Genomic DNA, 27,517 nt, shown 5'->3' with positions numbered 1-27,517 from the left:
GTAATTATTATCAATTAAATTTGCTTATGAGGTGTTCGATTTGAATATGTAATTTATTGATGGAGATTTTGAATTTGATTTGAAATTGAAGGCCTTCATGATTCATGAAACCAAAATTGATGATGGAAATAGGTTTAATTTGATATTTGGAATATTTTGGGAGTTTGATTAAAAATTTGATTCAGATTGACAAAAATTAAATAAAATTAATGAGCCTTAATGGAAGGCAATTAGGCTAATTAAATTATATGGGTGTGGATGTGTTGAGAAATCTGTGTTTGTGTGTGTGCATGATAAGGAATGTGTTGGAAGCTTTGTAAGTGTGTGCGTGTGTGTGTGTGTGTGTGTGTGTGCACGTGTTCCATTGTCAAAGAAATGGGATATTGTGTGTAAGGTTGAAGGAGTCAAGAGGTGAACTCCATATACATGTATGTGCTGGAAACAGAGAGTTAAAAAGAAACAAAGAGAGAGCACTGTTAGAGAGAGAGAGAGAGAGAGAGATTGAAGAAAAATAAGAGGAGCTCAAGTCTTGTGTTAAGAATTAGGAAGAAGGCTCAAGAAATTCAACCATTGAAGATGATAGGTAAGGACTTTAAGCTTGATTTTTGTAGATTCTTTATCTAACAACTAACTTCAAGAAGAGAATGGGTTTAATTTCATGAAATAGAAAGATACTAGGAAAAGAATAAAGAAAATGGAATTAAGTTTAAGAACAAGGAAATTGATTTAAAATTCATCTTTTGAGAATAATTTTAGTTATCTTTGATGAATTTGAGTTCTAATTTTGCATGCATCATTGTTTTCCATGGGTTTGATACTTAAACTTTATAGAATTAGAATAAATTAGCAAGAAGATGAAGAAATGGAATTAGGTTCAAATATAAGGAAGTTAATTTGGAAATTAACCATTTTGGGTTTGAATCTATTTGCTTGCATGAAATTGAGTTTCAATTGCACATGCATCATGAATTTTTAAGAGCTTTAGAAGTTTAATTCATGTTTTAGAATTTATGATTTAAAATTTGACAATCAAGAATTGACTTGATTTTGATTTGAATTTCATATTTGCAAATATTTTTCTAAGAGCTTGAAGCTTTAATTTTATGTTTTGCAAAAGAGGAGGAAAAGTGTTGAAATCATTAAATTCATGGAGATTTGAGCTAAGCGTTAGAAATAACCTTATATACATGTTTTTGGGAGTGTTTTTGTACATTAGAACATGTCATACATGAAATTTGGAACTTTGAATGTGTGTTTGAAGCTCAAACAGAACTCAGGAAATTCCAGAAATTTGACAGACCGCTCGAGCGACTAATGTTGCGCTCGAGCGCTTTACAAGCATCCAGTACTTTTGCAGACTGAGGGGTTCGCTCGAGCGACCAATGTTACGCTCGAGCGAAGTGCCCTATTTCAAGAAATTTTGAAACAATGTACATTTTCGTTCTCTTCCATTTCTGAGCATTCTTAGGTATACATTGAGCATTTCAAATGAACTAAAGTGTTAGAAAGAAGCCTAAAAAAGTTAAACAAATAAAACAACGGATTGATTTTTATTGTGACTCAATTTCTATATGTGTTACGAATGGTGTAGGGTCAAACATTGTGAGTAATATCTTAGTAGAGATATTTTTGGTGTATGTGTCATTTTCTAAATGTTACTTATATGGTAAGTTAAACTTCCAAATTGGTACTATGAATGAGTAGTTTATCCATTTGATTTGTAATGGAACATGTAAAATGATTGATTTATGAGCATGAAATGGGCCCAAGGCCGTTCGATGACAAGGATACGGATTGGAGCTAAGGCCGTTTTGTATGACTGTTAAATAGACCAAAGGTCCTTTTGAATAAGGAAATGACTGGAACGACGGTCGTTTTGAATACGAATACGAATTTGAATACGAAATGTTAGACCCAAGGTCTTTTTGTATACAATGGACCAAAGGTCGTTTTTAATACGAATACTAATGTGAATACGAAATGTTAGACCCAATGTCGTTTTGTATACAGTGGATCAAAGGTCATTTTGAATACAAATATGAATGTGAATATGAAATGTTGGACCCAAGGTCGTTTTGTATACAATGGACCAAAGGTTGTTTTGTATATAGTGGACCAAAGGTTGTTTTGAATACGAATACGAATGTAAATACGAAATGTTGGACCCAAGGTCATTTTGTATACAATAGACAAAAGGTCATTTTGAATACGAGTACAAATGTGAATATGAAATGCTGGACCCAAGGTCATTTTGTTTATAGTGGACCAAAGGTCATTTTGAATACGAATACAAATGTGAAAATGAAATGTTGGACCCAAGGTCGTTTTGCACATAATGGACCAAAGGTCGTTTTGTATATGAATTTGACCCAAGGTCATTTTGTATATGGATATGATCTATAAGCCTAACATGAATGAGAAGGTTATTTCAAGTGTTTAATTACAAGTATGATTTATTCAATGAACCTCATTCATTAACCCTTTACTATGGTATTATTCACTGGGCTCACTCTTTATTTATATGTATGTAGGTGAGCAGCATAATGCCCAACCCCAACCGTAATGAACCTAAGGAAGAATGTCAACTTTTGTGGAGTCAGCCATGACACGACTCACGAATGAGGCCTTAATTTTAGAACTTTTATTTTGACCTTTTTGTCCTCTTTTGATGGTCATGTTTAACCTTATATGTATATAAGCTATGGTTTTGTATAAATATGGCGCTGGATTGATCTAGTCATATAATGTCTTTTATGTGGGCATGTTTGGTGTGAGTTATTAATATAAAAAAAGTTTTTGTTCATTCCATTTATGCACAAGCTCATTGGAGAAATATTATCTTTTTGCTTCCACTTTTGGCTCCATACAATTATTAAAAATTTGTTTTCTGTCTGAGGCCGTAGGTAATCTAATTATTATTGGCCGATTATGATCCTAACCTTTAGGGGCAGGTTTGGGTCATGATAGAATGGTATTAGAGCACGAGTTAATAATTCACACACGTGTCCAATTAGTATTAATTAAGATGTCTAGAAAAGGATTAAGGTGCATCCATTTGATAAGTATATTCTTGTATGCACTGAGCATATGTGATTATTGTACCTATGTGTATATATATGCCAATATTCTGTGGTTATTATGATATGAGTTCATATCAATTAAGGTGAGAACAAGGGCATATGAGAGGTTTAGTATTGTGAGAATTTGATATTGCAAGAAATTTGAAATTTTAATGAAAGTCTTGTTGGTTACAAGTATGTTGATTATGAGAATCTAGAATTATAAGGAATTGAAATCTTCACTAGAAGCCATGAAAATCATATGGGAATATTTGGGAAGTTAAGGTATTTGATGATCAATGGAGAGTGTGGAGCTATAGTGATTGAAAATTAGGAAACTGTTTGACTTGAAGAAGGTATTGGTTTGGTGAGGGACCTAATGTATGAACCGTAGAGCCTTATACCATTGTTGAATGACCTTGAAAGTTCGATTGGAATCACGTTCGGCCGACATGGCTTTGAATCGGAAGTTCTTAGTAAATTCCATGGGAATGAATAGGTCACCCTACCAATGTCTTTGTGTGGTTGCATGATTTGTAATTAATTATGTATAATGTTATGTTTTATGTTAATCGATATTACCTCAAGTGTTACTCACTTTTGTCTTGTGTCTTTAGGAAAAGATGGTGAAATGTAAGGATGAAGTGGAAGTTGAATCCTTATCGAAGTGATTAGACAAAGTTGATGAAGTGATAGAAAATATGATGAAAGCTATGCAATCAGGTCGTGAGAAACTACACGATCAAAAGAAAAAGTTGAGTGTGAAATCAATAAGGGGACCAAAGAATGTGTTTCAGAATTTTTTGATAGAACAAGCAAGCCATCCTAAGCAAGGTCATAAAAGAAGTAGAGTTGCCCCAACATGTCCAATGTGTCATAAACCTCATAGGCAATTGTGTCATCGACTCACGGGAGCATGCTTCGGATGTGGAGAAATAGGGCATTGAGTGAAAGATTGTCCAAAACCAAAAGGGTGTTCCAAATCACTTAATCAAAATGAAGGTTGGTACTTAATGGAAAAATCAATGAGGATATGGTTAGTACGTGCAAGAAGTCTTAAGTCAGAATTTGATATATCTACATTTGTTTTATTTGATTATTGAGAAATTATTAGAATCTGTTTGCTCAGATAACTGAGACTTAACCCAAAATTATTTGTTTAGTCTGATTAAGTCATATGCATTTGGGAATATGTCTGAATAAAAGGAGAGTTATAGTACACATTAGAAGACTGACACCTAAATAAATTAGATAAGAATGACCCGAGTTACTAGAATGATATCACCATTAAAATGCCTTAAGAACATCGAAAGAGGAACAATTTTTTTTACTCAAGCTATGAACTTAAATAGGTTGGACTCTCAAAAAATATAGTAATTTCCATATATGAATAATGGTTAAACTGGAATTATGTAATGGGTTAAAAGTATCCCTACCTCAAGATTGAAGACAAAAAGTTGAAGACCCAACTCTAAACTCCAAAATAGCACGAAACAATCGGTAGATCCTTTGAGTAAAGCTTGTTCTCCAGCCCCTTAGGAAAATCTAGGATGGATCTTAGTAAAAATTAAAAGAAATCAAGTGTTTTAGGACTAAGGTTTCGGAAATGGGTGATAAAAAGAGAAAATGTGTGGAAAAAAATGAGAGAAAAAGTGTTTAGATTGACTTTTAAATACGATGTCTCGAACAGACCGCTTGAGCGAACTTTCCACCGCTCGAGTGATGTGTCAAATCAAAGAGACCGCTCGAGCAGTAAGTGCAAGGTCTCAGAAGTTTTGCAGAGCTACAGTAAAAATACTAGGAGTGTCATTTTTACGCTCGAAAGACCACATTACCGCTTGAGCGGTCCCGCCTACTGGAAGCCTCATCCACTCAATCGACCGATTGACCGCTCGAGCCGTCACCCAGAACAGATTGTTACATTTCATACTCTCAAGTTTGTCACTATCATCCTCAATAGGTCCACACAAATATTTACAAAATCATAGGTCTTCCATTTCAGTTTTTCAAATTACACAATTGTTTCCATTGGAGCTAGTTTTATGACCTACATTCCCCTCCATTGATTTACACAAATTAACGAACCCAAATTAACTGTAAGCTCTAATACCAGTTGTTAGGGAAATAAATGATTTCCCACAAGTAAATCAATCAAAGGAAATAAAAACTAATGCGGAAAAATTTAATCAATAATGACACAAGAATTTTTATATGGTTCCCTCAATATGAGGTACATCCACGGGGCTGTAGTTTAATTTCACTATCAACCAAAGGTTTTCAAACGATTATAAATGAGACATAAATGGTCTCACAAAAGACAAGGGCTTTTTTGGCTATTTTAGCCACAACAAACAAAACATCACATCCAACCCATAATCATTACACTCTTCTCTCACAAAAAAAAAACCAAAACAGCAAAAAAACTCTTCCCAAACCAAGCTTTCTAGCCTAGGCTAAAATAGCTAAAAAAATCAAAAAACTAAAAAGTCAACTCACTTTCCAAACGGAGGCTAAGGTGAATTCCAAATAATTATAAATAAATAGAGGCAAGACTTGATCAAAATAGATGCACAAATGTCCTCCAAACAAGTTATAGAAGACCCAAGATAATAGATCAAAATAGGCACCACACCTTCGAAGCAAACCCGAAGCAGAAACTAAAGCCCAAAACCAGAGCACTGGTTCTCTGCCACTCTAGCCGAATACACACAACAGCACTTAGCTTGTGTAACAAAACAAACGCATTAATTGATTGAGAATAGGAAGCTTATTGCACGAGAACAAAATCCACCGAATAATTGTTATATATAAAATATATCAACATTAGTAGCACACCTAATAAACCTCTTGGACTTTCCTTAAAACCTTAGCTGTCACTAAACAAATTTTAAATACTCATTGGGTCTCTAAAAATCCGATATAATATATAAAAATATATATTATAGTCCACACCAAACCAAAATAAATATTCTTTTAATAAATTAATTAGGTCACATATTCCACTAACCAACAAATATTACAAAAGCTGATAAGATTGTCTACAAATTGAAGATGTGTTGTCTCACCTTCTTTAACAAGATTCAAGCTCCTTTTAGCTGCATCACTCACTTTAGTTGCACGTGTTGAATTCACAAACAAATAATAAAATAGTCACAAAGGAACCTTTTGTGAATATTCTGCGATTTGTATTCATGCATGTTTCTTTTTTAGTTCTGAAATGGAAGGGGGAGATTCAAAGGCAAAGCAAGTCAGGAATATGGGTTCGAATTTAGAAATTGGTGGATTAAAAAAAGCTTTGATTCCTCTCCCCAATTATAGATTATGAAAGATGAGGGTTTCTATAGCTTGACACATCAGATATGACGACTGGTTCTAGTAATTGATTATTTGTTGCCATGTTTGAATGACCATCCAACTGATCATCCACAAGCTTAACCAACTCAATTGACAAGTCCTCATGGTTTGTAGTTGAGTAGCCTTCCTTTACCTGATGACGGCGTTGATAAAACCGGTGAATGAAGAATAAAAGACAACAAATAGTAGAAGTGATACCGGAGAAGGCATAAAGACCCCAAAAACTTTGCCAGTTCAGGTTGTCATTTGTGATGGTAGTTTGGGATGCTAAACATTCTTTCGAGGGGGTGAACCACTGAGCTTCTAATTGTTTTAGCTTTTCATTTTCCGATAAGGTAAGAATGGCTTCAGAAACACTAGCAGCTATTGGAGAGTCTTTCTGGAACACCTGTGTAAAAACCACGAGTAAAATTTGAGTAATGATATATAGAAACAGAAATGGTAAACTACACTAAAATCCTTTTAGGCTTAAATATGTATATATAGATATCGATCTTTACAAGTTTGACTCGCTTGAAAGAACATAGCGCTTTGTCTTCTTTTAATCAGACCATCGTCATTATTATTGTTATTTTTATATGATGGGTCTGACATAGGTTGTTCATTGAATAAACAAAAAAGGTGTAAACAAATAATAACAATAATAATTGGTGAAATTTGTAATACATAAAATAAAATTAAAAAACAAAGAAGATACATTATACTGATCTCCTCAAGATTGAAGAAAGTTTAGCAAATTTCATAGTTTTGATATAATTACACCAACTTTCCTTATAGTAAGATTAAAGTGACTGAAACTAATGGAAATAGTGTGAAAATACAAAACCTAGTAAGATTATATATATTATTATTAAAAGATGAAAATATCATTTTTTCATTCATACAATTAATGAATTAATGATGAAAAGATGGATAAGTGTTACATGAATTAAAATATTAAGACATTTAGTAAGCCTAATGTAATTATGGCAAATTTATGGGACTTGCAGTTTCACCAAATTTTAAAACAAGTTGGTGTAAGGGGTCCAAAATGAACAATAATAGTAGTATCACTTAGAGAAGCAAAACTATGTTGACAGTCAATAATTCGAGGAACACTCGACAGTGAGTAGACGAGTGAGAGTAAAGCAAGTGGTTTAGGAAGGAATATATGGCGGTGGAAAAATGAGCAGCACCTTCCAAAATCCCCAGAAATTCTCCTCAAAAATTCTCCTAAGAGTTTTCTCCTGAGTTATCAAACCTTGGAAAAATGGGTTTATTTATATGTTTTTCCTTGGTGCTGATCATACCAAATAGCCAACTAGAGTGATGACACGTGTCCCTGAAGATTACACAAATATTCCCTATCCAAACCGCCAAGCTTTGGTGGAAACGTGTCCCTCGGTATGTACTGTTTTTCGTGTGTACCCTGGAAGGTGTCATTTTTGATACGTCCCTCAAAAGATGTCATTTTTAGTACTTTCTTTGGTTGTACTTCGCATGGCACCTCCTTTACTCAATACAATATTCCAAAACATACCTTTTTAGGAGTTACAGCTTGCTATCACCCATTCTTGTATTCACCTCAGTAACTCCTCTACTCTTAGCCTCTTAACTGAAACCTCTGAACTTCCTAATGCGGAGGCCACAGCAAGGCTTGGTTTCAATCGTCTTGTGCCTTGTACAAAGCCTTAGAGGGCTTCCTTGGTCCTGCTAGTGCGACAGAGGCATGTCCTTAGCCTAGGTAAATGGAAAAGAGAGTCCCTTGATTTCAGGCTGCTTTGCATCTATCTTCATGAAAGTTATGAGTCTCGTACTGGTACCTTTAGGGCTCGTTTATCAGCACCAAAATTGTGAGCTTTGGGATCTGCAATCAGCGCCATGCTAGTAATGCTTTGGAGTTTACTATTAGCGCCAAGCATTAATCTCTTTCTGTAGAAATGAGGCCCCACTCAAAGGTTGCCATCACCTTGAGGATTCTGGCCTCAAAAAGTAGTTATTGAGGTTGCTAACACCCTAGACACTTCCTTCAAGAGATGTCCTCATTTACTTGCATATTGGAGACAGTATCGAAATGGGCTTCCAGTAAGGTGGTGCCTCAGTGGGTCACCTTAGATACTGGGTTGTTATAGGTCCCACCTCAGATGGTTACCTCGGATACTTCTACCACAAATGGTCCCTTTGGATCCAATGGGTTGAACCCCATTCAATTCTCCTTTGGCCTACCTTCCTTAGGGTTTTACCCATATTTCTTTAATCATAATTGCTACTTTAATCAAGGCAACCTCAGGGGCCAAATCAGCACTTATGATTTCAGCCTCTCTATATTTTCCTCCTGCACGCATTAGGAACATAAGTTTTCCCATGCGTGCATGATGTCACCTTCAACTGCAAACTTACATTGCTTCTAAAAAGACATGTTGAGTTCTGAGACTGTGCAACCTCTAAAACGACACGATGATTATGAAAAGTCATGATGACTCTTGACTTCCTATAAATGAGCACTTGGGTCCCAATAGGTCTCCACATTTCCTTATCCACTCTTGCTTTCTCTCTTCTTGTCTCTTTGCTCCTGAAGTCTTTCCCCATTTCTCAAAGTTTTCTATTTTTTCCAAGGTTTTCACACATGGCAAGAAACTAAGTTGGCGAGGTTAGCATTTGTAGGGGGATTTTCTTGGCCAATATGCCAATACCTGCTATTATTGAGTGAAGAAAGGTTCCCTACCTTGTGGGTCTTATTGACTTGTTTTAGAGGTCAACGGATGCTTTTGTCCCCATTGCCCTTTCATGGAGGGACCTTTACTCCTCCTATTAGAGGCAAGCTTGGAGGATGCAAACTTGGTAGCCCCTTCCTCTGTCCTTCACTTTGAGTGAGTGGACTTTCCTTACTCATTCATCTATTATAGCACCCATTCAGGTCCCTTGGCTAGATGGGCCCACTAGGTAGACGATGTACTCAGCGATGACGTCCTTGGACAATGCTTGAGGGACGTCCAACTCCTCAATGTATTGCTATTTTCAGAGATCTATCTATTTGGAAATCCAGATCAACACTGATGCCATGGTCTCTCAATGGAGCCACAGCACCCATACTTTTGTTCTGTCCTAGAAGTGGTTGGCCCCATTTTGGAGGATGTGGCAGTTTTGATGCAGCTTAGTGTACGAGGTGATCATACCTTTGACATTGCCTCTCTCACTATTGATGAACAATCTTTAGTCACTGCTCTTTAGGCCACCATCCATGAGTGCTGGAAGTAGGGTTTGTGGTATGATGACGTCGACGAACTATAGGCAAAGAAGCCAGAAAGGGACAAAACTGCTTATGCTTCTTGGTTGAGGCATTTTTTCAAAACCTTCCAACTACCTTAGGGCAACGTTACTGAGGTCGACCGTTGCTTCGTCGAAGGCGCTAATTATTGCAGTAATCTCTATTTGGCTTGTTTTGTGCACTACTTTGTTACCATATTCATTTTTCTCAACAACCCGACCGACACTCTCAACCTACTAGTATTTCCCTTGGTTATTCGCTTTTACAGCGACTCCCGAGTGCCCTTGGCTCCTCTTTTTCTTAAGAATCTCTTCTTTTGCCTAAACTTTGATCCATACTGACATAGCGTGGACACTTGGTTGTGATGATGTGAACAGCTTCATACACACCAGTTTCTTTCCACTTTCTTCTACGATTGGTTCCCCGCAAGTGGCCTCAATCCCAAAACCTTCCATCCTACCTTTACAGAGGCAGTCCTTTACGATCAAGGCAACCCAATCTTGGACACTGAAGGTAATGCGATGACAAAGACCATGAACACTTCCTTGGGGCAGATTTCTCCCTAGTCTGACAGTGACTGCAACAAGCTTTTTTCTGATTACATTGACGATATCAATGAGTATGTATTTCGTCCCCACACTCATCATCTTCCTGGGAATCTCAAGGGCCCCCTTTTGCTTCTCTTCTGCAAAACACTTGGATTTTAGTACTATAAGCGCCATCCATAACAACGTTTTCCTGATTGTCTCCATGATACACCTGAGGTACCTTTCTATTTGGTAAGAGAAGGGTATTTCAAGTGTGGTATACGAACTAGATAGGTTACTATGTCAGTTTGGCATGGACCAAGGCATTTCTCATGATCCTCCACTGCCTTCAGATTTCCACCGAAGTTTTCTCTGTTTTGTTTATGACTGCACTGATATACTTTGCGAGGGTCTAACTCGCTAGGAGTTACTCTTTTCGTGTAGAAAAGGCTCATTCACACCACGTAACTGGTTGTATTAGTGTCAAAACCTTGATTCCTTTGTAAACTTTTGCGCTATTATAGAAGCTATTCCCACAAGAGACTTATCTTTCCATCTTCCTTATGCTCGCGGCCAATGACTTTATGGAAACTTCAATTACTTCAAGTTACTGGCCTTTGCAACTCATCAAAGGCTTCACAAGATTCTATTTTTGCTTTGCAAAATCCTACTCCAACAGAGACACCACCAACGGAATCTCTCCAAACTTAGCTTCTTTCTCATCCTCAAGTCTCCTGCATGACTTGTTTGCAAGTTATAGCTGAGATTCTTGGGGCAAGTGCCTCACCTTCCAAGAAAAGACTCGTGAGGTACCATCATACTTAGTATAATTTTCTTCACTTAGCACTCATTTGACTTTAGTTTCTAATAAGTGTGTCTTTCTTGGTTTAGGGCCTATTCATCTCGGAGAGGGACAGTGTCTTCTCTATTCCTCCCTTAGGTCTAGGTGGCCCATCTAATGTTGTGAGGCTTTCTTTAGACTCCGATGGCGGTGATGATGTACCCATTGGCTTACTACTTCATTGGCCCAAAACTCAAAGAATAGTGACTTCTGGCACCAGAGAAGGATGGCAATGAAGAACTCCTTATTAACGATGTAGTGGCAACGGAAGGTAGCGGTGACACCTCCCCTACTAGGGAAGATGAAGTCGTAAGGGGTGCTTTAGGCCTAGTGACCCCCAGCTCTGCCAACTTTAGTTCCATTCCTGATCCAACTTTCCCTTCTAACTATTTTTCCTTCTATGGTGATGTTTATGTTCTAAAGACCCCTAGGAATGGCCATAGGGTGGATACATCACTTGGGCTTGAGTTGCCCAGTGTGAAAGCTGCTTCTGGGGGTTCTTTTCATTATACCCGATCTTCGATAGTTCCAAAGACTGAAGTGGTTCGAGCCCAGGTTGTTGAAGAAGTTAAGAACATCACCGCTAACCTTAGCATTACTCCTCCCGACTTAGTTCATCTCATAGAATTGGCTATGAACTTGGAGGCCACCACTACTGCTACTGGAACTTTTAACCCTATTGCCTCTGTAACTACTGAACAACTTGTTGATCTGTACCCTACTCACTTTCGTGAGCTACATGCTGAACTTGTGTCTTAGGACCTTTTTGTTGGCACGGGGGACAATATATTCCCTAACCTAAATGTGAATGACTACAATGTGGAGAGGCAAAACTAATAGTAGCATTTAGAGAGGTAAAACTATGTTAACATTCAATAATCCGATGGATGCTAGAGAGTAAGTAGTTAGGTGAGAGTAGAGCAAGTGGTTTAGGAAGAAATATATGGTTGTAGAGAAATGTGTTGCACCCCTCCCAAATTCCCAAAAGTTCTCCTGAGAGTTTTTTTCTAAGTTCTTAAACCTTAGAAAAGTAGGTCTATTTATAAGCTTTTTGTTGGTACAAATCAAACCAAATGGCCAAATAGAGTGATGACACGTGTCACTAAGAATCACGCTGAATATTCCATATCCAAACTACCAGGCTTTGGTGGACATGTGTCACTCAATTTGTGTCATTTTTAGTGTGTACCTCAGAAGGTGCCATTTTTGGTACGTCCCTCGGAAGGTGCTGCTCTTGGTATCTTTTTCGGTGGTACTTCATACAACACCTCATGTACTTAATACAACTTTTCAAAACATACCTTCTTAAGAGTTATAGCATGCTATTAGCCATTCTTGTAGCCACCTCAGCGACTCATCTACTCTTAGGCACCTATCCACAAACTTATCAACTTCTCACTGCGGAGGCCACAACAAGGCCTCATCTTAATTGTGTTGTGCCTTGTACCAAGGCTAAGGGGGCTTCCTTGGTCATGCCAATGCGATCGAGGTAGATCCTTAACATGGGTAAATGGAAAAGGAGTCCATTACTTTTAGGCTACCTTGTATCCATCTTCGCAGGAATCATGAGTCTGACTTGTCGCGGTACACTGGTGCCTCTAGGGTTTGTTATCAGCTCCAACTAGTAAGCTTTGGGACCTGCTATCAACGCCAAGCTTGTGATCTTTTGGGACTACTATTAGTGCCAAGCTAGTAATACTTTGGGGACTGCTATCAACACCAAACATTAGTCTCTGTTTGTAGATAAGAGGCGTCCCTCAAAAGTTATTATCACCTTGGGGAGTTTTTCCTCAAAAAGTAGTGCTCGAGGCTGTTATCACCCTAGAGACTTTCTTTACGAGATGTCCTCAAGTACTTACATCTTGAAGATGGAGCCAAAATGGTCTTCTAGTGGGGCAGTGCCTCAATAGGTCACCTTAGATACTGGGCTATTATAGGTCCCACCTCAGATGGTTGCCTAGGAAACTTCTATCGTAGATAGTCCCTTCGAATCTTGCGGGTTGGATTCCATTTGGTTCTCCTTTGGCCCACTTTCCTTAGGGTTTTGAGAGTATTCTTTTAATCATAATTGCTCCTTTAATCAAGGTGACCTTAGGGGCCAAATAAATACTTTGAATTTTTGCCCTTCTACAAATTTATCCAAAAATAAAGAGCAAAACAAAGAACGAAGAAATGGAAACATTTATCTTTATATCATCGAAGTTGTGTAAAACAATCATTGGGATTACATGAAATTACCATAAAAAAATGGCAAGAAAAAAGAAAAGAAAGATAGAAATGGAGAGAAAAGGGGGATAAACATTGTTAATCTTTCATACACACATGTGCACACACACACACACACACATATATATATATATATGAAAACACAATGCTATAGAACTCATAATTAAAAAATAATAATAAGTTATAACCAAACAAAAAAAAAAATTGGATCATAACCACAATAATGTCATATAACCAATTGTGGGGGCTGAATATAATATGAGTCGTTTATAAGTCAGCAAGATTGCCAAAAAGACGAGTGAAGATAAGTCGGCCTGTGATCGAATCGAACTGAGTAGGGCCGTGGCCGACTAGAACCAAGCTTGTGGGCTGAATAAGCCACAGATCCTATGGAACAACTGGGGGCCCAGCTGTGAGTGCGGGGTGTCCATAATAAGATAGTGGGCCCATGGAGAGCAATATAAAAAGGAAGAGCATCAGCCAAGGAGGAGGTATGTAAGAAAAATGTGATAACTTGTGATATAAGAAAAACATGAGAGAATACTAGCTTGCCCATCGGAGTGCTAATTCTGGTAACCCCCGACCAGAGTGTTCATTCCTATTTCAGGTACCAACTCGAGGATTAAGAAAGTCTGCTTGGGACAAATGGCATTTCCAAACCACATTACCACAATTGGTGCCATCTATGGGAATACTCAAGTGCGTTCATGGTAGACGTAACAGATGATCCTTCGCTTATTGCTGGCGATGGTACACCAAGAGATGATGTTACAACAAGAACCATGCTTGGTCCGGAGAATATCACCTCCCGAAGGCCCTGAAATTTGACCCAGTGGCTTAAACTTCGCCTTCAACCTCAATGCAAGAAACCAGACAGATGATCATGGATCAAGAAAAACAAAACGAACAACAACTGGAAGATATGGCAGCTGATAATGAACGTTTGAGTAAGGGGTTGGCCCTTGAGTTATTCAAATCCCAACAATCCGTAACACATCATGACCAGGGTTGGTCGCCAGAGAAGAAGAAGAATGATCAACGGCGTCAGCATCGGAAACATGATAGTAGTAGTGCTTCTAACTCATCATCTCAGGAACCCAGGAAGAAGGGGCGAGTTGACATGTCAAGCTCATCCGAGGGAAGTCCATTTGTATGGCACAAGCTAGGAAAAGGAGATGATGGTTTGGATGAAGAGGATAAACACGATCCTTTTGTACGACGCATTGCAAGGGATGCACTGCCTAAAAAGTTTAAAGCACCAACATTCACCCTGCATGATGACAAGTTAGACCCTGCAGATCACATTCGTTATTACAAACAAGCAATGACATTGCATGTTGATGATGAAGCACTCATGTGCCAAATGTTTCCGAGCAGCCTGGGACCATTGGTCGTCAGATGGTATTATAAACTGGAGCCGGCCTCAGTAAAAAGTTTTCATCAGCTCCAAAAATCCTTCAAGGCAAGATTCATCACCAACGAGGTCCAGCCAAAGCAAGCTGACTTTCTTTAGGCAATCCAAATTAAACCAGAAGAGACCCTCCGTGAATATTCGGTGCGCTACTGGGAATGTTTCAACTTAGTAAACAATGCCTGCAATGATCCCATGGCCATCATCGCCTTTAAAATGAGATTATACCCTGATAGTCCTCTCAGAAGCTCGTTGATCAAACGGCCTCCCAAAATAGTCCAGGCACTAATGAAGAAAGTTGAGGAGTATTGCAAGGTGAAAGATGATGCCCTTCGCATCAAGGCCAGTCAGAAAGTCGTAAAGTCAACACCATCTGGTCTAGTTTAGCCAATAAGTGTCGTGGGGCCGAGCAAAATGAGACAATCGACGTGATTCGCGTAGATCAAGAGAACAATGTTCGCATTGTTCAAACAAGCAGTATCAAGTGGATAGCAGATGTCCCAGATGCTCGGACAAGAAGTATACGGAGTTGGCATAGCCGATCAGCAAGATCCTACCCAAAATCTAGCATCTACCGTTCTTTAAGTGGTTGTCCAAGATGATTGGACCCCCTAACACTATAAAGGATAGGCGGTGTGAATATCACAAGGACCATGGCCACGAGACTGACAGCTGTTATGCACTGAAGGACCATTTGGAGGAGTTGGTGCAAGACGGCCGACTGGTACGGCATGTCCATAAGGGCAATCCACCAAACACGGTTGCTCTATGCCCGAATTCACCCCACTTGGTGTGATTCACATGACATATAGTCTACCGCCGCCAACTCAGGTACATACAATCCAACTACAACCCAGACCATCCAAGCCGTTCACACCAGCCAAACGGCCTCATGAGATCGGTAAAATCAACTTCGACGACGCCGATCTTGAAGGCGTAACGCTCCCCCACCATGATGCCCTTGTCGTTGAGTTGTGTGTAAACAGATTCGTTGTCAAACGCATTCTAATCCACCAGGGAAGCACCTCAGAGATAATGTATCACAAGACTTTTATTAAAATCAGCTTCACTGATTTGGACTTGCTACTGGCCAAATATCCCCTGTTCAAATTCAACGCCAACCCTGAGTACCCTTTGGGCAAGATCACACTATTAGTACGTGCAGGTACCAAATCAGTTGATGTGGAGTTTCTGGTCGTCAAATTTCCACCACCATATAATCTCATCATGAGGAGAACCTGGTTGCACACAATACAGGCTGTACCAAGTACCTATCATCAGTTACTCTGCTTTCTGACATAACATGGCATTGAGCAAATCAAAGGTTCGCAAAAATCGGTAAATGAATGCTATCTTACTATTTCAACAAAGAAGCAGAAGGAACTGGAAGTGAACTCGATTGAAGTTCTAGATCAAGAAAGCCTGGAGGACGTCGAAAAAACTCCCAATCATAAGGCAACCAAAGATCTCGATCAGATTGGAATCAAAGGGGAACCTGACAAGTTCTTCATGATTGACACTTCCCTGGACGCCACCGAACGACAAGAATTAGTTTCCTTCTTACTCGGTAACATTGACGTATTTGTCTGGACACCGTATGAGATGCCAAGGTGGATCCGAGCGTGGCCCAAAACCATTTAAACATCAACCCAAAAGTTAAACCATTCATTCAGAAAAGTCAACGATCAGCCGTGGAGCATACTTCGGTTGTTATTGACAAATTTACAGGCTGTTGGAAGCTGGAGCAATTCGTGAAGTAACTTATCTCACGTGGCTGTCCAATACCATGGTTGTAAAGAAGAAAAACGGATGTTGGCGTGTTTGTGTGGACTTCATGGACTTGAATAGGGCCTGTCCCAAGGGTTGCTTTCCTATTCTCTGAATCGACCAACTTGTGGACACAATTGTGCACCACCAATGCATGAGTTTCTTGGATGCTTATAGGGGTTACTACCAAATTGCCATGCATCCGGAGGACAAAGAAAAGACCGCATTCCTTACCCCATGGGGAACCTATTGTTACAAGGTCATGCCGTTCGGACTGAAGAATATGGGGAAATTTACCAAAGGCTGGTCACCACTATGTTTAAAGAACAACTCGACCACACCATGGAAGTATACATTGATAATATGGTGGTGAAATCCAAGGAAAAGCATGCTCATCTAGTCGACTTAGCCACAACTTTTGGCATTCTCCGAAAGTACAAAATGAAACTCAATGCCTCGAAGTGTGCATTTGGCATCGGATCCGGCAAGTTTCTAGGCTATATCGTGAACCATCGCAGAATAGAGGCCAACCCGAGGCAAATCATGGCCATTATAGAACTTAGCTCACCTCAATCGGCCAAAGAAGTTCAAAAGTTAATGGGAATGGCCACTGCTCTTAATAGGTTTATCAGTTGATCCTTAGATTGCTGTCAACCATTCTTTCACACACTTCGGCAGGGCAAAGCATTTTAGTGGACCCCCAAGTGCCAGGTCGTGCTAGACGGATTGAAAACATATCTTCGTTTAGTGCCACACTTGGCAACCCCATCGCCAGGCAATCTGCTAATCTTGTATCTAGCAGTATCCAATCGAGCGATTAGCACCATCTTATTAAAGGAGGAACTCGGGGAGCAGCGACCAATCTACTATGTAAGCAAGGTGATGGTCGACGTCAAAACATGATACCTACCACTGGAACAGCTTACCCGGGCTTTTGTGGTGGTTGTCAAAAAGCTAATGCACTACTTTTAAGCTCATACTATAGAGGTACTAAAGGACTATCCTCTCCGAGCAATGCTCCATAGCCTGGTAGCATCAAGATGAGTCTATAAATGGGTATTAGAACTCAGCTAGTATGACCTCCAATTTTCTCCCAGAACAGCCATCAAGGAGTAGGTGTTGGCCGACTTCGTAGCCGAGTTTACATGATGCCACGCCGACTTCAAGTCTGACCAACTCGCCCCTCAACCTCAACCAGACTAGAGAATGTATGTTGGAGACATTTGGCAGATGTATTGTGATAGATCATCTAACCAACGAGGCAGCAGGGCAAGCGTCGTAATCATGATCCTCAAAGTGACAATAATCGAGCAGGAAATCAAACTAGGTTTCAATGCATCAAATAATGAGACTGAATATGAAGCATTGTTAGCCAGCCTCCGTAACGCACTTCACCTAGGCACCTAACGATTATAGGTTTTTTGTGAATCAAAATTAGTCATCAACCAGTTGAAAGGGGAATATGCGACTAAGAATGACCGAATGGCGGACTATATGAAAATGGTGAATTCCTTGCTCATGAAGTTCTACCACCACAAGCTGAATTAGATAACCCGAGATCCGAACACACATGCGGATGCCCTTGCTTGCCTGGCTTCTGCCATTAACTTAGAAATCAAACAAACCATCGAAGTGGGATTCATCCAAGAGCCAAATATTAGTTCCCCCGTACCTGTTCAAGTCAATACCATTGACTCAGGACCGAGTTGGATGGATCCTATCACCGTATTTCTTTCCTCAGAACAACAGTCAATAGACAAGAAAGAAGCTCGTAAGCCGTGGAATAAAGCCCTACAATATTACCTGGATCCCCAAGGAAAGCTTTACAAAAAATCCCTCTCAGGGCCATATTTGAAATGTGTTCATCCAAACAGAGTCAAGGCCTTCTTAGCTGAAATACACGAAGGCAGTTGCGATGCCCATTCTGGAGGGCGCTCATTAGCCCACCAAGCCATAACGCAGGGATATTATTGGCCGACCATGCGTACTAATGCTGAGAACTATGTAAAGAAGTGTGAACAGTGCCAGAAGTTCTCCCCATGAACTCACCTATCTGTCGAAGAATTAAATTTTGTTACTAGTCCTTGGCCATTTGCTCAATGGGGCCTTGATATCGTCAGACCACTACTGTGGGCTTCGGGAAACAAACGATTCTTGCTCGTTGTAACAGACTATTTCACGAAATAGGTCGAAGCAAAATCACTGGCTCATATCCGGGATGTCAATATTAAATGCTTTGTGTGGAAAAGCGTTATAACTCGATTTGGCATACCCAGAGCACTTGTATTCGACAATGGCACCCAATTTGATTATGGTGTCTATCGGGAACTATGTAGCACATATGGTATCCGACCCTATTTTTCCTCACCGAGGTACCCTCAAAGAAACAGTCAGGCCGAGGCCTCTAATAAAGTGATCCTGGATGAAATCAAGAAACGATTGGAAAAGGCCAAGGGCAAGTGGGTTGAAGAGCTGTCCAGTGTATTGTGGGCTCACCGCACCACTCCGAGGTGACCCACTAGAGAAACACCGTTCGCCTTGTGTTTTGGGACAGAGGCTATCATCCCTCTTGAAATCGGTCTACCCACTCTGAAGTCAAAGGCTTTTGACACAGGATGTAACGACATGATGTTGGCCTTGGATCTGAATTTGCTTGAGGAACGCCGAGATTGAGCTCTTGCGCGCATAGCGCAATATCAGTAGCAGCTTGCTAAATTATATAACCAATGCATGCAGTTGCGCCGTTATGCTCCTGGAGAATTGGTCCTCAAGAAAGTGCTTCCTACTACTAAAAACCCAGCAGATGGAAAACCAGGCACCAACTGGGATGACCCTTTTCAAATTGATTCGATTGTCGGCACAGGGGCATATCGCCTTTCAGACATGGCCAGCAAAAGTTTACCACAACAGTGGAATTCGACCGACTTGCATAAATTTTATCATTAAACCAACTTGTACAATATGCTAGTTCATTTTTGTTTTTGCTGCTATGTAAGCGTGTGTGCATCTATGTAGTTACTCAGCAATATAATATGCCTTTCTCATTTCCTTCTCATTTAAAATCATCGATGGATAAAAGCCTCCGAATTCGAAGTGCCCTTCGTGCTCAGCACGATTGGCCGAATAAGCCTCCGAATTCGAAGTGCCCTTCATGCTTGATCACGTCTAGCCATTACAAAGACTCCGAATTCAGAGCACCCTTCGTGCTCGGCATAATTGGCAAAATAAGCCTCCGAATTCAAAGTGCCCTTGTGCTTGGCACGATTGGCCGAATCAGCCTCTGAATTCGGAGCGCCCTTCGTGTTTGATCATGTTTGGCTATTACAAGGACTCTGAATTCAGAGTGCCCTTCATGCTTGATCACATTTGGCCATTACAAAGACTCTAAATTTGAAGAAGTGCCCTTCGTGCTCGGCACGATTGGCCGAATAAACCTCCGAGTTTGGAATGCTCTTGGTGTTTGACATAATTGACCACATAAACCTCCGAATTTGGAGTGCCCACCACAAGGGTTTTTAAGGTTAGAATTACAGAAATCAGCACATTTTAGTAATCTAATTGCAAAGGTCAATACACAAGCAGTTCCAAAGATACAACAATAAGCTAAAAGGAATAGAGTCGCATGGGGCCACAATTGGTGCAATTTTGACAAAGCTAACCAAAATATTGAACAAACAAGCACAATGAATATTTATTTCAAACAATACATGGTTTATTACTACAAATACATGGGTCCTGCTAAGATAAAAAGTACAATACATGGTTTCTTGTTATTTAGGCCTTCTCCAGATCGGGACCTTCTTCTTCATCATCAGTCTTTCAGCGTCATAAGCTTCGAAGGAAAATTTATAGCTTTGGTACAATGGAGACACCGAGTCCATACCAGCGGCTTGCAAGGCCTTAATCCATCCGTGCATGAAACCACAGTTCTCGCATTAGCAAATGTCATCCACCAACTTTTCTCTAGTCTTCTCAATGTCAATTTTTCGATCGTCAAAAAAGCCTTCTTCATAGGCCCATGTTCTTATCACTTCTTTTGCGAACATGCTTGCCGTATCCCGATCGGCTATGGCATAATCTAGCAGGCGCTGGTTTACTCTATCTATTACGACTAGGTTCGTTACGCCCATCGATTAAGTCTCGGCAGCCTTGGCTCTTCTTAGCTCGCTCTCGGCCTTCTCCGTGCCGTGCTCCAAGCTCTGAATATGCCCGTCTCTTTGTTCAATTTCTCTTTGTGCAGCATGAAGGGGCATGCCAATTTCATATGAGCTATAGAGTCCCTTGACCACTCCATGGACGCCCTCCTTGAAAATTTCGTAGTCACCCCGTCCGATCATTGATTGTTGCACTTCGGGTAAAAAAAATTTCCAAGTAAACTCTACTTCCACGTTCAAATCATGGAAATTGAATCTGCTTCTATCATTGGTTTGTTCCCAATAAATACAGAAAAACTTAACAGGCATGGTGGCCTGCCCGGTTCGTTTTGCGTTAAGGCATGTGCACTCCCAGTCCTTGAGTTCCCTCGTGGTTGCACCCCCCTCCTTGGCAATTTTTCTACCTCACCCTCTCTTGGGGACCTGTTTCATCGACAGGGGGATTGACGCCTCACCCGATCCTCCGATGCCATATTATCCATTTAGGAGGGTTCGTCACCAGTTTTGCAGTTTATTTCTCCATCCAGTTCAGCTAATGTCTTTCCCTCACCTCTATTATTGAAAAATACTCTGCTAGACATACAGACTTGCTCAGGTCGACGCAGTGCGCTTTTTTCTCTCACACTCAGCTAGGTCTGAACAGTGTCTATTTAACGAGGCCACAGGCCCCTCACACACTTGCCTACCCCGCTTATTAATTGTGGAAGCAATGATTATGAAGCACTCGCGATTACGATCGCCTCATCTTTGGTAGTTATGCTCAACAGTCAACTGGGGCAAGGGCAGATTTATTAATCTATTTTCCTTTTCAACATTTTTTTGAATTAAGACAATGCCCCACTTAGCCCCATGAACATGTTTTGTTCTTGTATTCAGCGGTTACGCTCAGAGGTCAACCGAGGCAAGGGCAGATTTATTAATCTATTCGGCTTTTCAACATTTTTTCGAATTAAGACAATGCCCCACTTGACCCCGTGAACATGCTTTGTTCTTGTATGCGGCGGTTATGCTATGTGGTCAACTAGGGCAAGGGTAGATTTATTAATTTATTCGACTTTTCAACATTTTGGAGAATTAAGACAATGCCCCCACTTGACCTCGTGAACATGCTTTGTTCCTGTATTCAGTGATTACGCTTAGAGTTCGACTGGGGCAAGGGCAGATTTATTAATCTATTCTGATTTTTAACATTTTTCCGAATTAAGACAATGCCCCACTTGACCCCGTGAACATGCTTTGTTCTTGTATTCGGAGGTTATGCTCAAAGGTCAACTGGGGCAAGGGCAGATTTATTCATCTATTCAGCTTTTCAGCATTTTGCCGAATCATGACAATAATGCCCCACCTGACCCCGTGAACATGCTTTGTTCTTGTATTCGGTGGTTACGTTCAAAGGTCAACTAGGGCAAGGGCAGATTTATTAATCTATTCGGCTTTTTAACATTTTGCCGAATTAAGAAAATAATGCCCCACTTGACCCCATGAACATGCTGTTTTTATGGTATTCGGCTTAAAAATGTTTCATGTTCTTATTCTTAGTGTTGTAATATGGCACATTTCAGTTTTAATGCATAATCATTCACACTATCATAAGCAAAACGAGCATTTTCATTAATAAACTGCACGAGTACATTCGTTTCTTTATACATGAACATGGCCTTAGTACAAAAACTAAACCGTTTAACAGAATTAACAAAATAAGAGCTAACAAACAAAAACAAAGGAAAATGTATCTATTACGAAACCGGCCGATCAAAAGTCGAAATCCTCTGGATCCGATTCCAGTGGTTCGACTTCCAACTGCTCATAGGGAATCGGCTGATCGAGAGTCACCTTGGCGGCCACCAAAGCTTTGAGCCATCGGTGCTTGAAACCTCGATTCTTGAACTTCAGGGCTTCATCAGTGTATAACTCGTTGGCCTTAAGCTCTCCGGTATCAAAAGCTTTGGCCGCATCCGCCTTAGCGAGCTCTCTTGCCTTCTTCTCCGCTTCAAGATCGGCCTTCAATTTTGAGATTTCTTCTTGAGCCAACTTGAGGGAGCCATTTATCAAGTTTACTCTCTCTTCGAAGGCCCTACGAAGCAGGTTGGCATGTTACGTTTTCTCCTGAACAGCAACGGCCCTCGCTTGCTCTTCTTCCCCCTTCGTGGCTTCAGATTCAGTTTTCTCCGTTGCCACAGCAAAATTGGCAAATGCAGCTATGGCCTTGCATTTCTCTACTTCTTGTTGGCCTTCAAGGATGTTGAGTCACTCTACGACATCATAATGATGACGGCTCTCGACAATCCTTCCCGCCCCATAACAAAGCAATGAAGCCAAAACATGTTAGTCCGAGTCAGAAGGGAAATTTTATTTATCTTTACAACTTACCGATATGGCCGACTGCGCAACCAAAGCAATCAAGATGACATCCAGTTTGGCACGGAAAGTAGCCTTGTCTTCTGGCAAAGAGAGAGCCAAAACCATACTTAGGGCCACGACAGGATCTTTGATGGCCGACCCGCTAGTGAGAACCGACGTATTCTTCATCCGTGATTGGATGATAAATGGCTCGAATAAATCATCTGTGGTGAACGGCATCTACATCCTTGGCCGCTTATCAATCCACACCTCTGACAAATCGGTTATGATCTTGGCAGGTCATTTATTCCCTAGAAGATCAGCTCCCACAACTTCTGTCTGGCGCTCTTTAGGAATCAATTCGGCCATGATCGTTTTGCAGACCGTTTCTTCTGGAGGAACCTCACGTGTTAGAGTTACTTGACCCCCCCCCAGTACTGTCGACTTGCCTTCTAGTCGCCATCTTTTCTGCATTTCGTCGTCTGGCAAATTGGGCAAGAGATTCTCTGCCTATCTCCTCTGCTTCGGATTCGGACCTAGGAAGATTCTCCAAACTAGGGGTGTACAAGGTCCGGATTGGTTCGGTTATGAGAAAATCCAAGAACCAAACCGATCCTAACGGTTTTGTGATTTTCAAAACTAGACAACACCATTAGACGTGTAAAATCGGACCACAACCAAACTGAAATAACGGTTCGGTTGCGGTTTGGTTCACGGTTCTAAAAATTTCTATTTACAAGAATAAATTGCTAATATTAGCAAAATAATTACTCAAACTGATTATATTTAACTCATGATAAAAACTAATAATATTAAGGCATTACTCAAGATTACATATCTATATCATCCTAATATCATTATAATTACAAAAAACAAATTAATAAAAATAAAACTTGATATGATAATATTAAATATTATATATCTATATATATCATATTAAATAACACTTATGCATGGTTCAAGGACTGCTATAGTTTATTAAATATTATATATATATATATATATATATATCTCTTAAAATTTGGTTCGGTTCGGTTCGGTTCAAACCATGGTTTTTTCATAAAATCCATTAACTGAACCGTTTTTACGGTTCTCAATATTTCTTGAACTGAAACCGAACCGGTTCTAAATAGAACCTAACCAAACTGTACGGTTTGGCCTGGTTCAGTCCGGATTACCGTTTTGAGTGGATTTTTAAATAGCCCTACTCCAAACCGATGAAAATGTCATCTTCTAGAGCAGATAGGGCTACTCGGCCAGAGATGGAGAAGTGATCGGTATGATGGTCAGGGCTGATGTGTTCAAATACCAATTCAATTTCTCTGTTAAGTTCCTGGTCCTCTACACGGTCCTCTGTTTGCTCGTCTTCGCCGACTTGTTCGACGGCGTCAGAATCCTCAACACCAATATCCCTTAGACTTTTGTAACTATGGAATATAAGTGCAGTAGGCTGTAGTTCACCTCTCGGCACAAGGATATGATATGTGGCCGAGAAAGTGGAGTAGTTTGGGCCGTACCTCAGGAAAACATGAACTACGTGCCCTTGTCCTTGAAGGTTTGCACGGCCTTTGTAATTAAGGACCGCCTTTACTTGCTCAAGAACGGTTTCGTTGCCGATGTCAGTGCTCTTTTTAAGTCATTGCCTGCATGGCAAAAATAATGATCAACATCTAGTAGTTAAGCCGAGTAGATAGTTTATTTAAAATAACAATTCTAGTCAGCCACCTGGCTTGCCTTTTTGCCTCAGTATTGGGACTTGGCGATCTTCTCCCTCGTTGAATTCCAAATTACCTCGAACGGCGACCATGACATCATCAACGCTTATGCCAGAGCTGGAAAGCATGGTCATCAAGTGGTGATCTACGTCTTTAGCTCTCAGAAAGTAGCAGCCCTACCGACCGGTGATTTCGCCGTAATGTAGCAGTGCCAAATAACTGGGATGCCTAGGTTAAGACCTAGTCGGCTATTCAATTCTACTATACCCTTGATTATTTGGTAGAAGTTCACATTAGGTTGAGAGGGAATTAGACCCCAATAATGCAGGGTCGTCCTAAAGAAAGGATGGATAGGGAATCGGACTCCACCCTCAGCGATGCACAAAAGAGGGAAAATAATGGTTTTTGTGTCAACCGTCCCCATATCCAACGCACCGTCTGCAACAAGGGATCGATGGGTGTCATCTAGGATTGAAAAATGACGACGGAAGGCTGTAACTCGCTCCTCTAAGAGGAGGGCTTTAAAATGCCTCGCCATTTAAGACGGAATACAAATAAAATGTGTACTAGAAAACAAAACACGTAAGGGATTGGAATGAGAGCAGAATGAGAAGAGAAATAGGAACTTACAAGTCGAAGAAGAATATGAACAGTAGGCAGTGGAATTGCAAAAGTCTTAAAGGAGGTTGGTGAGAAGGATGCCAAATAAAGTTGAGAGCCTTTCAATTCAAGAATATACGGAGGGACAGTTTTCAAATCGAACATTAAATGATTGTCAAATATGAAAGGGCAGGAAGTTGTAATGATTAAAATATCGCTCCTATTCTGACGAATCAGTACTAAAAGGAGTGCAACCGCGGTATTTCTAACTTTCAAGGGTTTCTGTCTGATCTGGTAACCGAGAGGAACGTATCAATTAACCAAACATGCCAACCGGAATGACCTTACTCGGATGTTTGGGGTCAATTGTGGGAGCTGAATATAATATGAGGCGTATATAAGTCGGCAAGATTGTCAAAAAGACGGGTGAAGATAAGTCGGCCTGTAACCGGATCGAACTAAGCAGGGCTATGGCCGACTAGAACCTAGCTTGCGGGCCGACTAAGCCACGGATCCTATGGAACGATTAGGGGCCCAGCTATGAGGGCGAGGTGTCCATAATAAGAAAGTGGGTCCTTGGAGAGCAATATAAAAAGGAGGAGCATCAGCCAAAGAGGAGGTATGTAAGAAAAAAGTGATAACTTGTGATATAAGAAAAACATGAGAATACTAACTTGCCCATTGGAGTGCTAATTCCGGTACCCTCGATCGGAGTGCTCATTCCTATTTTAGGTACCAACTTAAGGATCAAGAAAGTCTGCTTGGGACAAAGGGTATTTCCAAACGACATTGTGTGCGTTAATACCACACTAGGTCAAAACCAAAAACCAAAAAAGTCGTAACAACCGGTGCATATGGTATCATAAAATTTCCCTATATTGTATGTACCCATGTATTAGTAGTGTGTTGTGTTTGTTTTGTTTGTCCTAAAAGAAATGGTAAATTACAAATATACTCATTGAGATTTATTTAAAATATGGGTTGCTCATGTGATTTCAAAAATTCCAAGTACCCCATCGTTAGAATTTTTTTATGTAACAGAATTAACTGAAAAAATAAAATTCCTAACTGCTCTCATATACAATGATTAAATTACTTGAATTATTAATTGAAATAAATTTCTAACATCATTACAAACTATTAATTGACTTTATGAATTCTTAATAAAAGGGTCATTCTTTTATGAAATTAAAAAATTCCAAGGGACGGAATGTAATTTCTAGAAATGTTGGGGCAAATTAATCATATTTTAAACAAATTTCATAGGGTATATTTGTGATTTACCCACTGATCAATCTGTGTTGGTTTGTTTTGTTGCATAGGGAATCTTAATTTCAAGGAACACAGAGACAATCAAGGAGTTTCAAATCCAAAAGAAAAACAAAACAAAACAATAAAAATTAAAAAAGCAAAAGATACTCACAAATCCAAATCCACCAAATCTGTCGGGAAGCTCAGTAGCAATGTATCCATTGCAGTTTTCTAAGAGAAAAGCTTTCTCATAGGGGAGTTCAAGGAATGCTGCAGTGATGTTGGAGGTCTGCAGTTCAGAAGGATAGTCATATTCACTGTGGATTTTCTTGAGATTGTCCATTTTGAATTTGAGATTGTTCACCAAGTAATCCCCTATAAATGAATCAGCATCACAGCCAACCTTTGCATTGTTTCTCCTTAGCCACTCTACATTTGTCACACTCGACTCTAGCCTTGACACTGTGAGCATTGAAGACAAATTGGCTGTGTAGCTTGAGTTTAAGGCAAGGACCACGAAAAGCCATACCAAAACTACCACGCGAGTGTAATTGCTATGAACCCTTTTCTCCTGCAGCACATGATCATGCGTCTCTGTTAACAAACCACTTAGCAATGCTATGCAAGGATTTATTCACTACTTTTTATCTCCTTACTGTATTTTGTGAAGTTGTTTCCATTATTATTATTATTATTATTTTCTATTTTTTTTTGGTTCTTGATTATCAAACTCAAATTATTTCTCTTATTGCCTTTGTAATATCTAGGGTTGTTCATGGGTCAGACCGGCTTGGTTTTCCTATCCACCCGTCAACCGACCCAATATGGTGGATTAAAAATGTAGTCAACAGATTTCGACTGGTGTTCTGTTCGAAATTGACCAACAGTAAGATATGGTTTTGCGGTCGGATTTGGTCGAGTTGTGTTATATTAACTCATTGAGTTAAGTCATTGAATTGACTCACATTATGGAAGTTTTACAAATTGGCAACTTGTGGTTCTAGAAGCTGAAGCTGGAGCATTAA

General features: G+C 40.0%; 1 protein-coding gene across 1 annotated transcript; it reads right to left on the bottom strand.

The window, feature by feature from the left end:
• Window positions 1-6,017: 6,017 nt before the first annotated feature.
• LOC114290288 (glutamate receptor 2.8) lies at window positions 6,018-27,219 on the bottom strand. The gene is made up of 2 exons (XM_028234167.2): window positions 26,665-27,219; window positions 6,018-6,801 (listed from the first exon to the last, which is right to left on the bottom strand). Exons 1-2 carry the CDS (start codon window positions 26,962-26,964, stop codon window positions 6,379-6,381), a joined length of 723 nt encoding a protein of 240 aa, XP_028089968.2. The 5' UTR covers window positions 26,965-27,219; the 3' UTR covers window positions 6,018-6,378.
• Window positions 27,220-27,517: the final 298 nt, after the last annotated feature.

Source organism: Camellia sinensis, chromosome 9 (genome assembly GCF_055761805.1).
Source record: "Camellia sinensis isolate YWXY chromosome 9, ASM5576180v1, whole genome shotgun sequence".
NCBI classification, from domain to species: Eukaryota; Viridiplantae; Streptophyta; class Magnoliopsida; order Ericales; family Theaceae; genus Camellia; species Camellia sinensis.
This window is presented reverse-complemented; position numbering and strand designations above follow the sequence as displayed.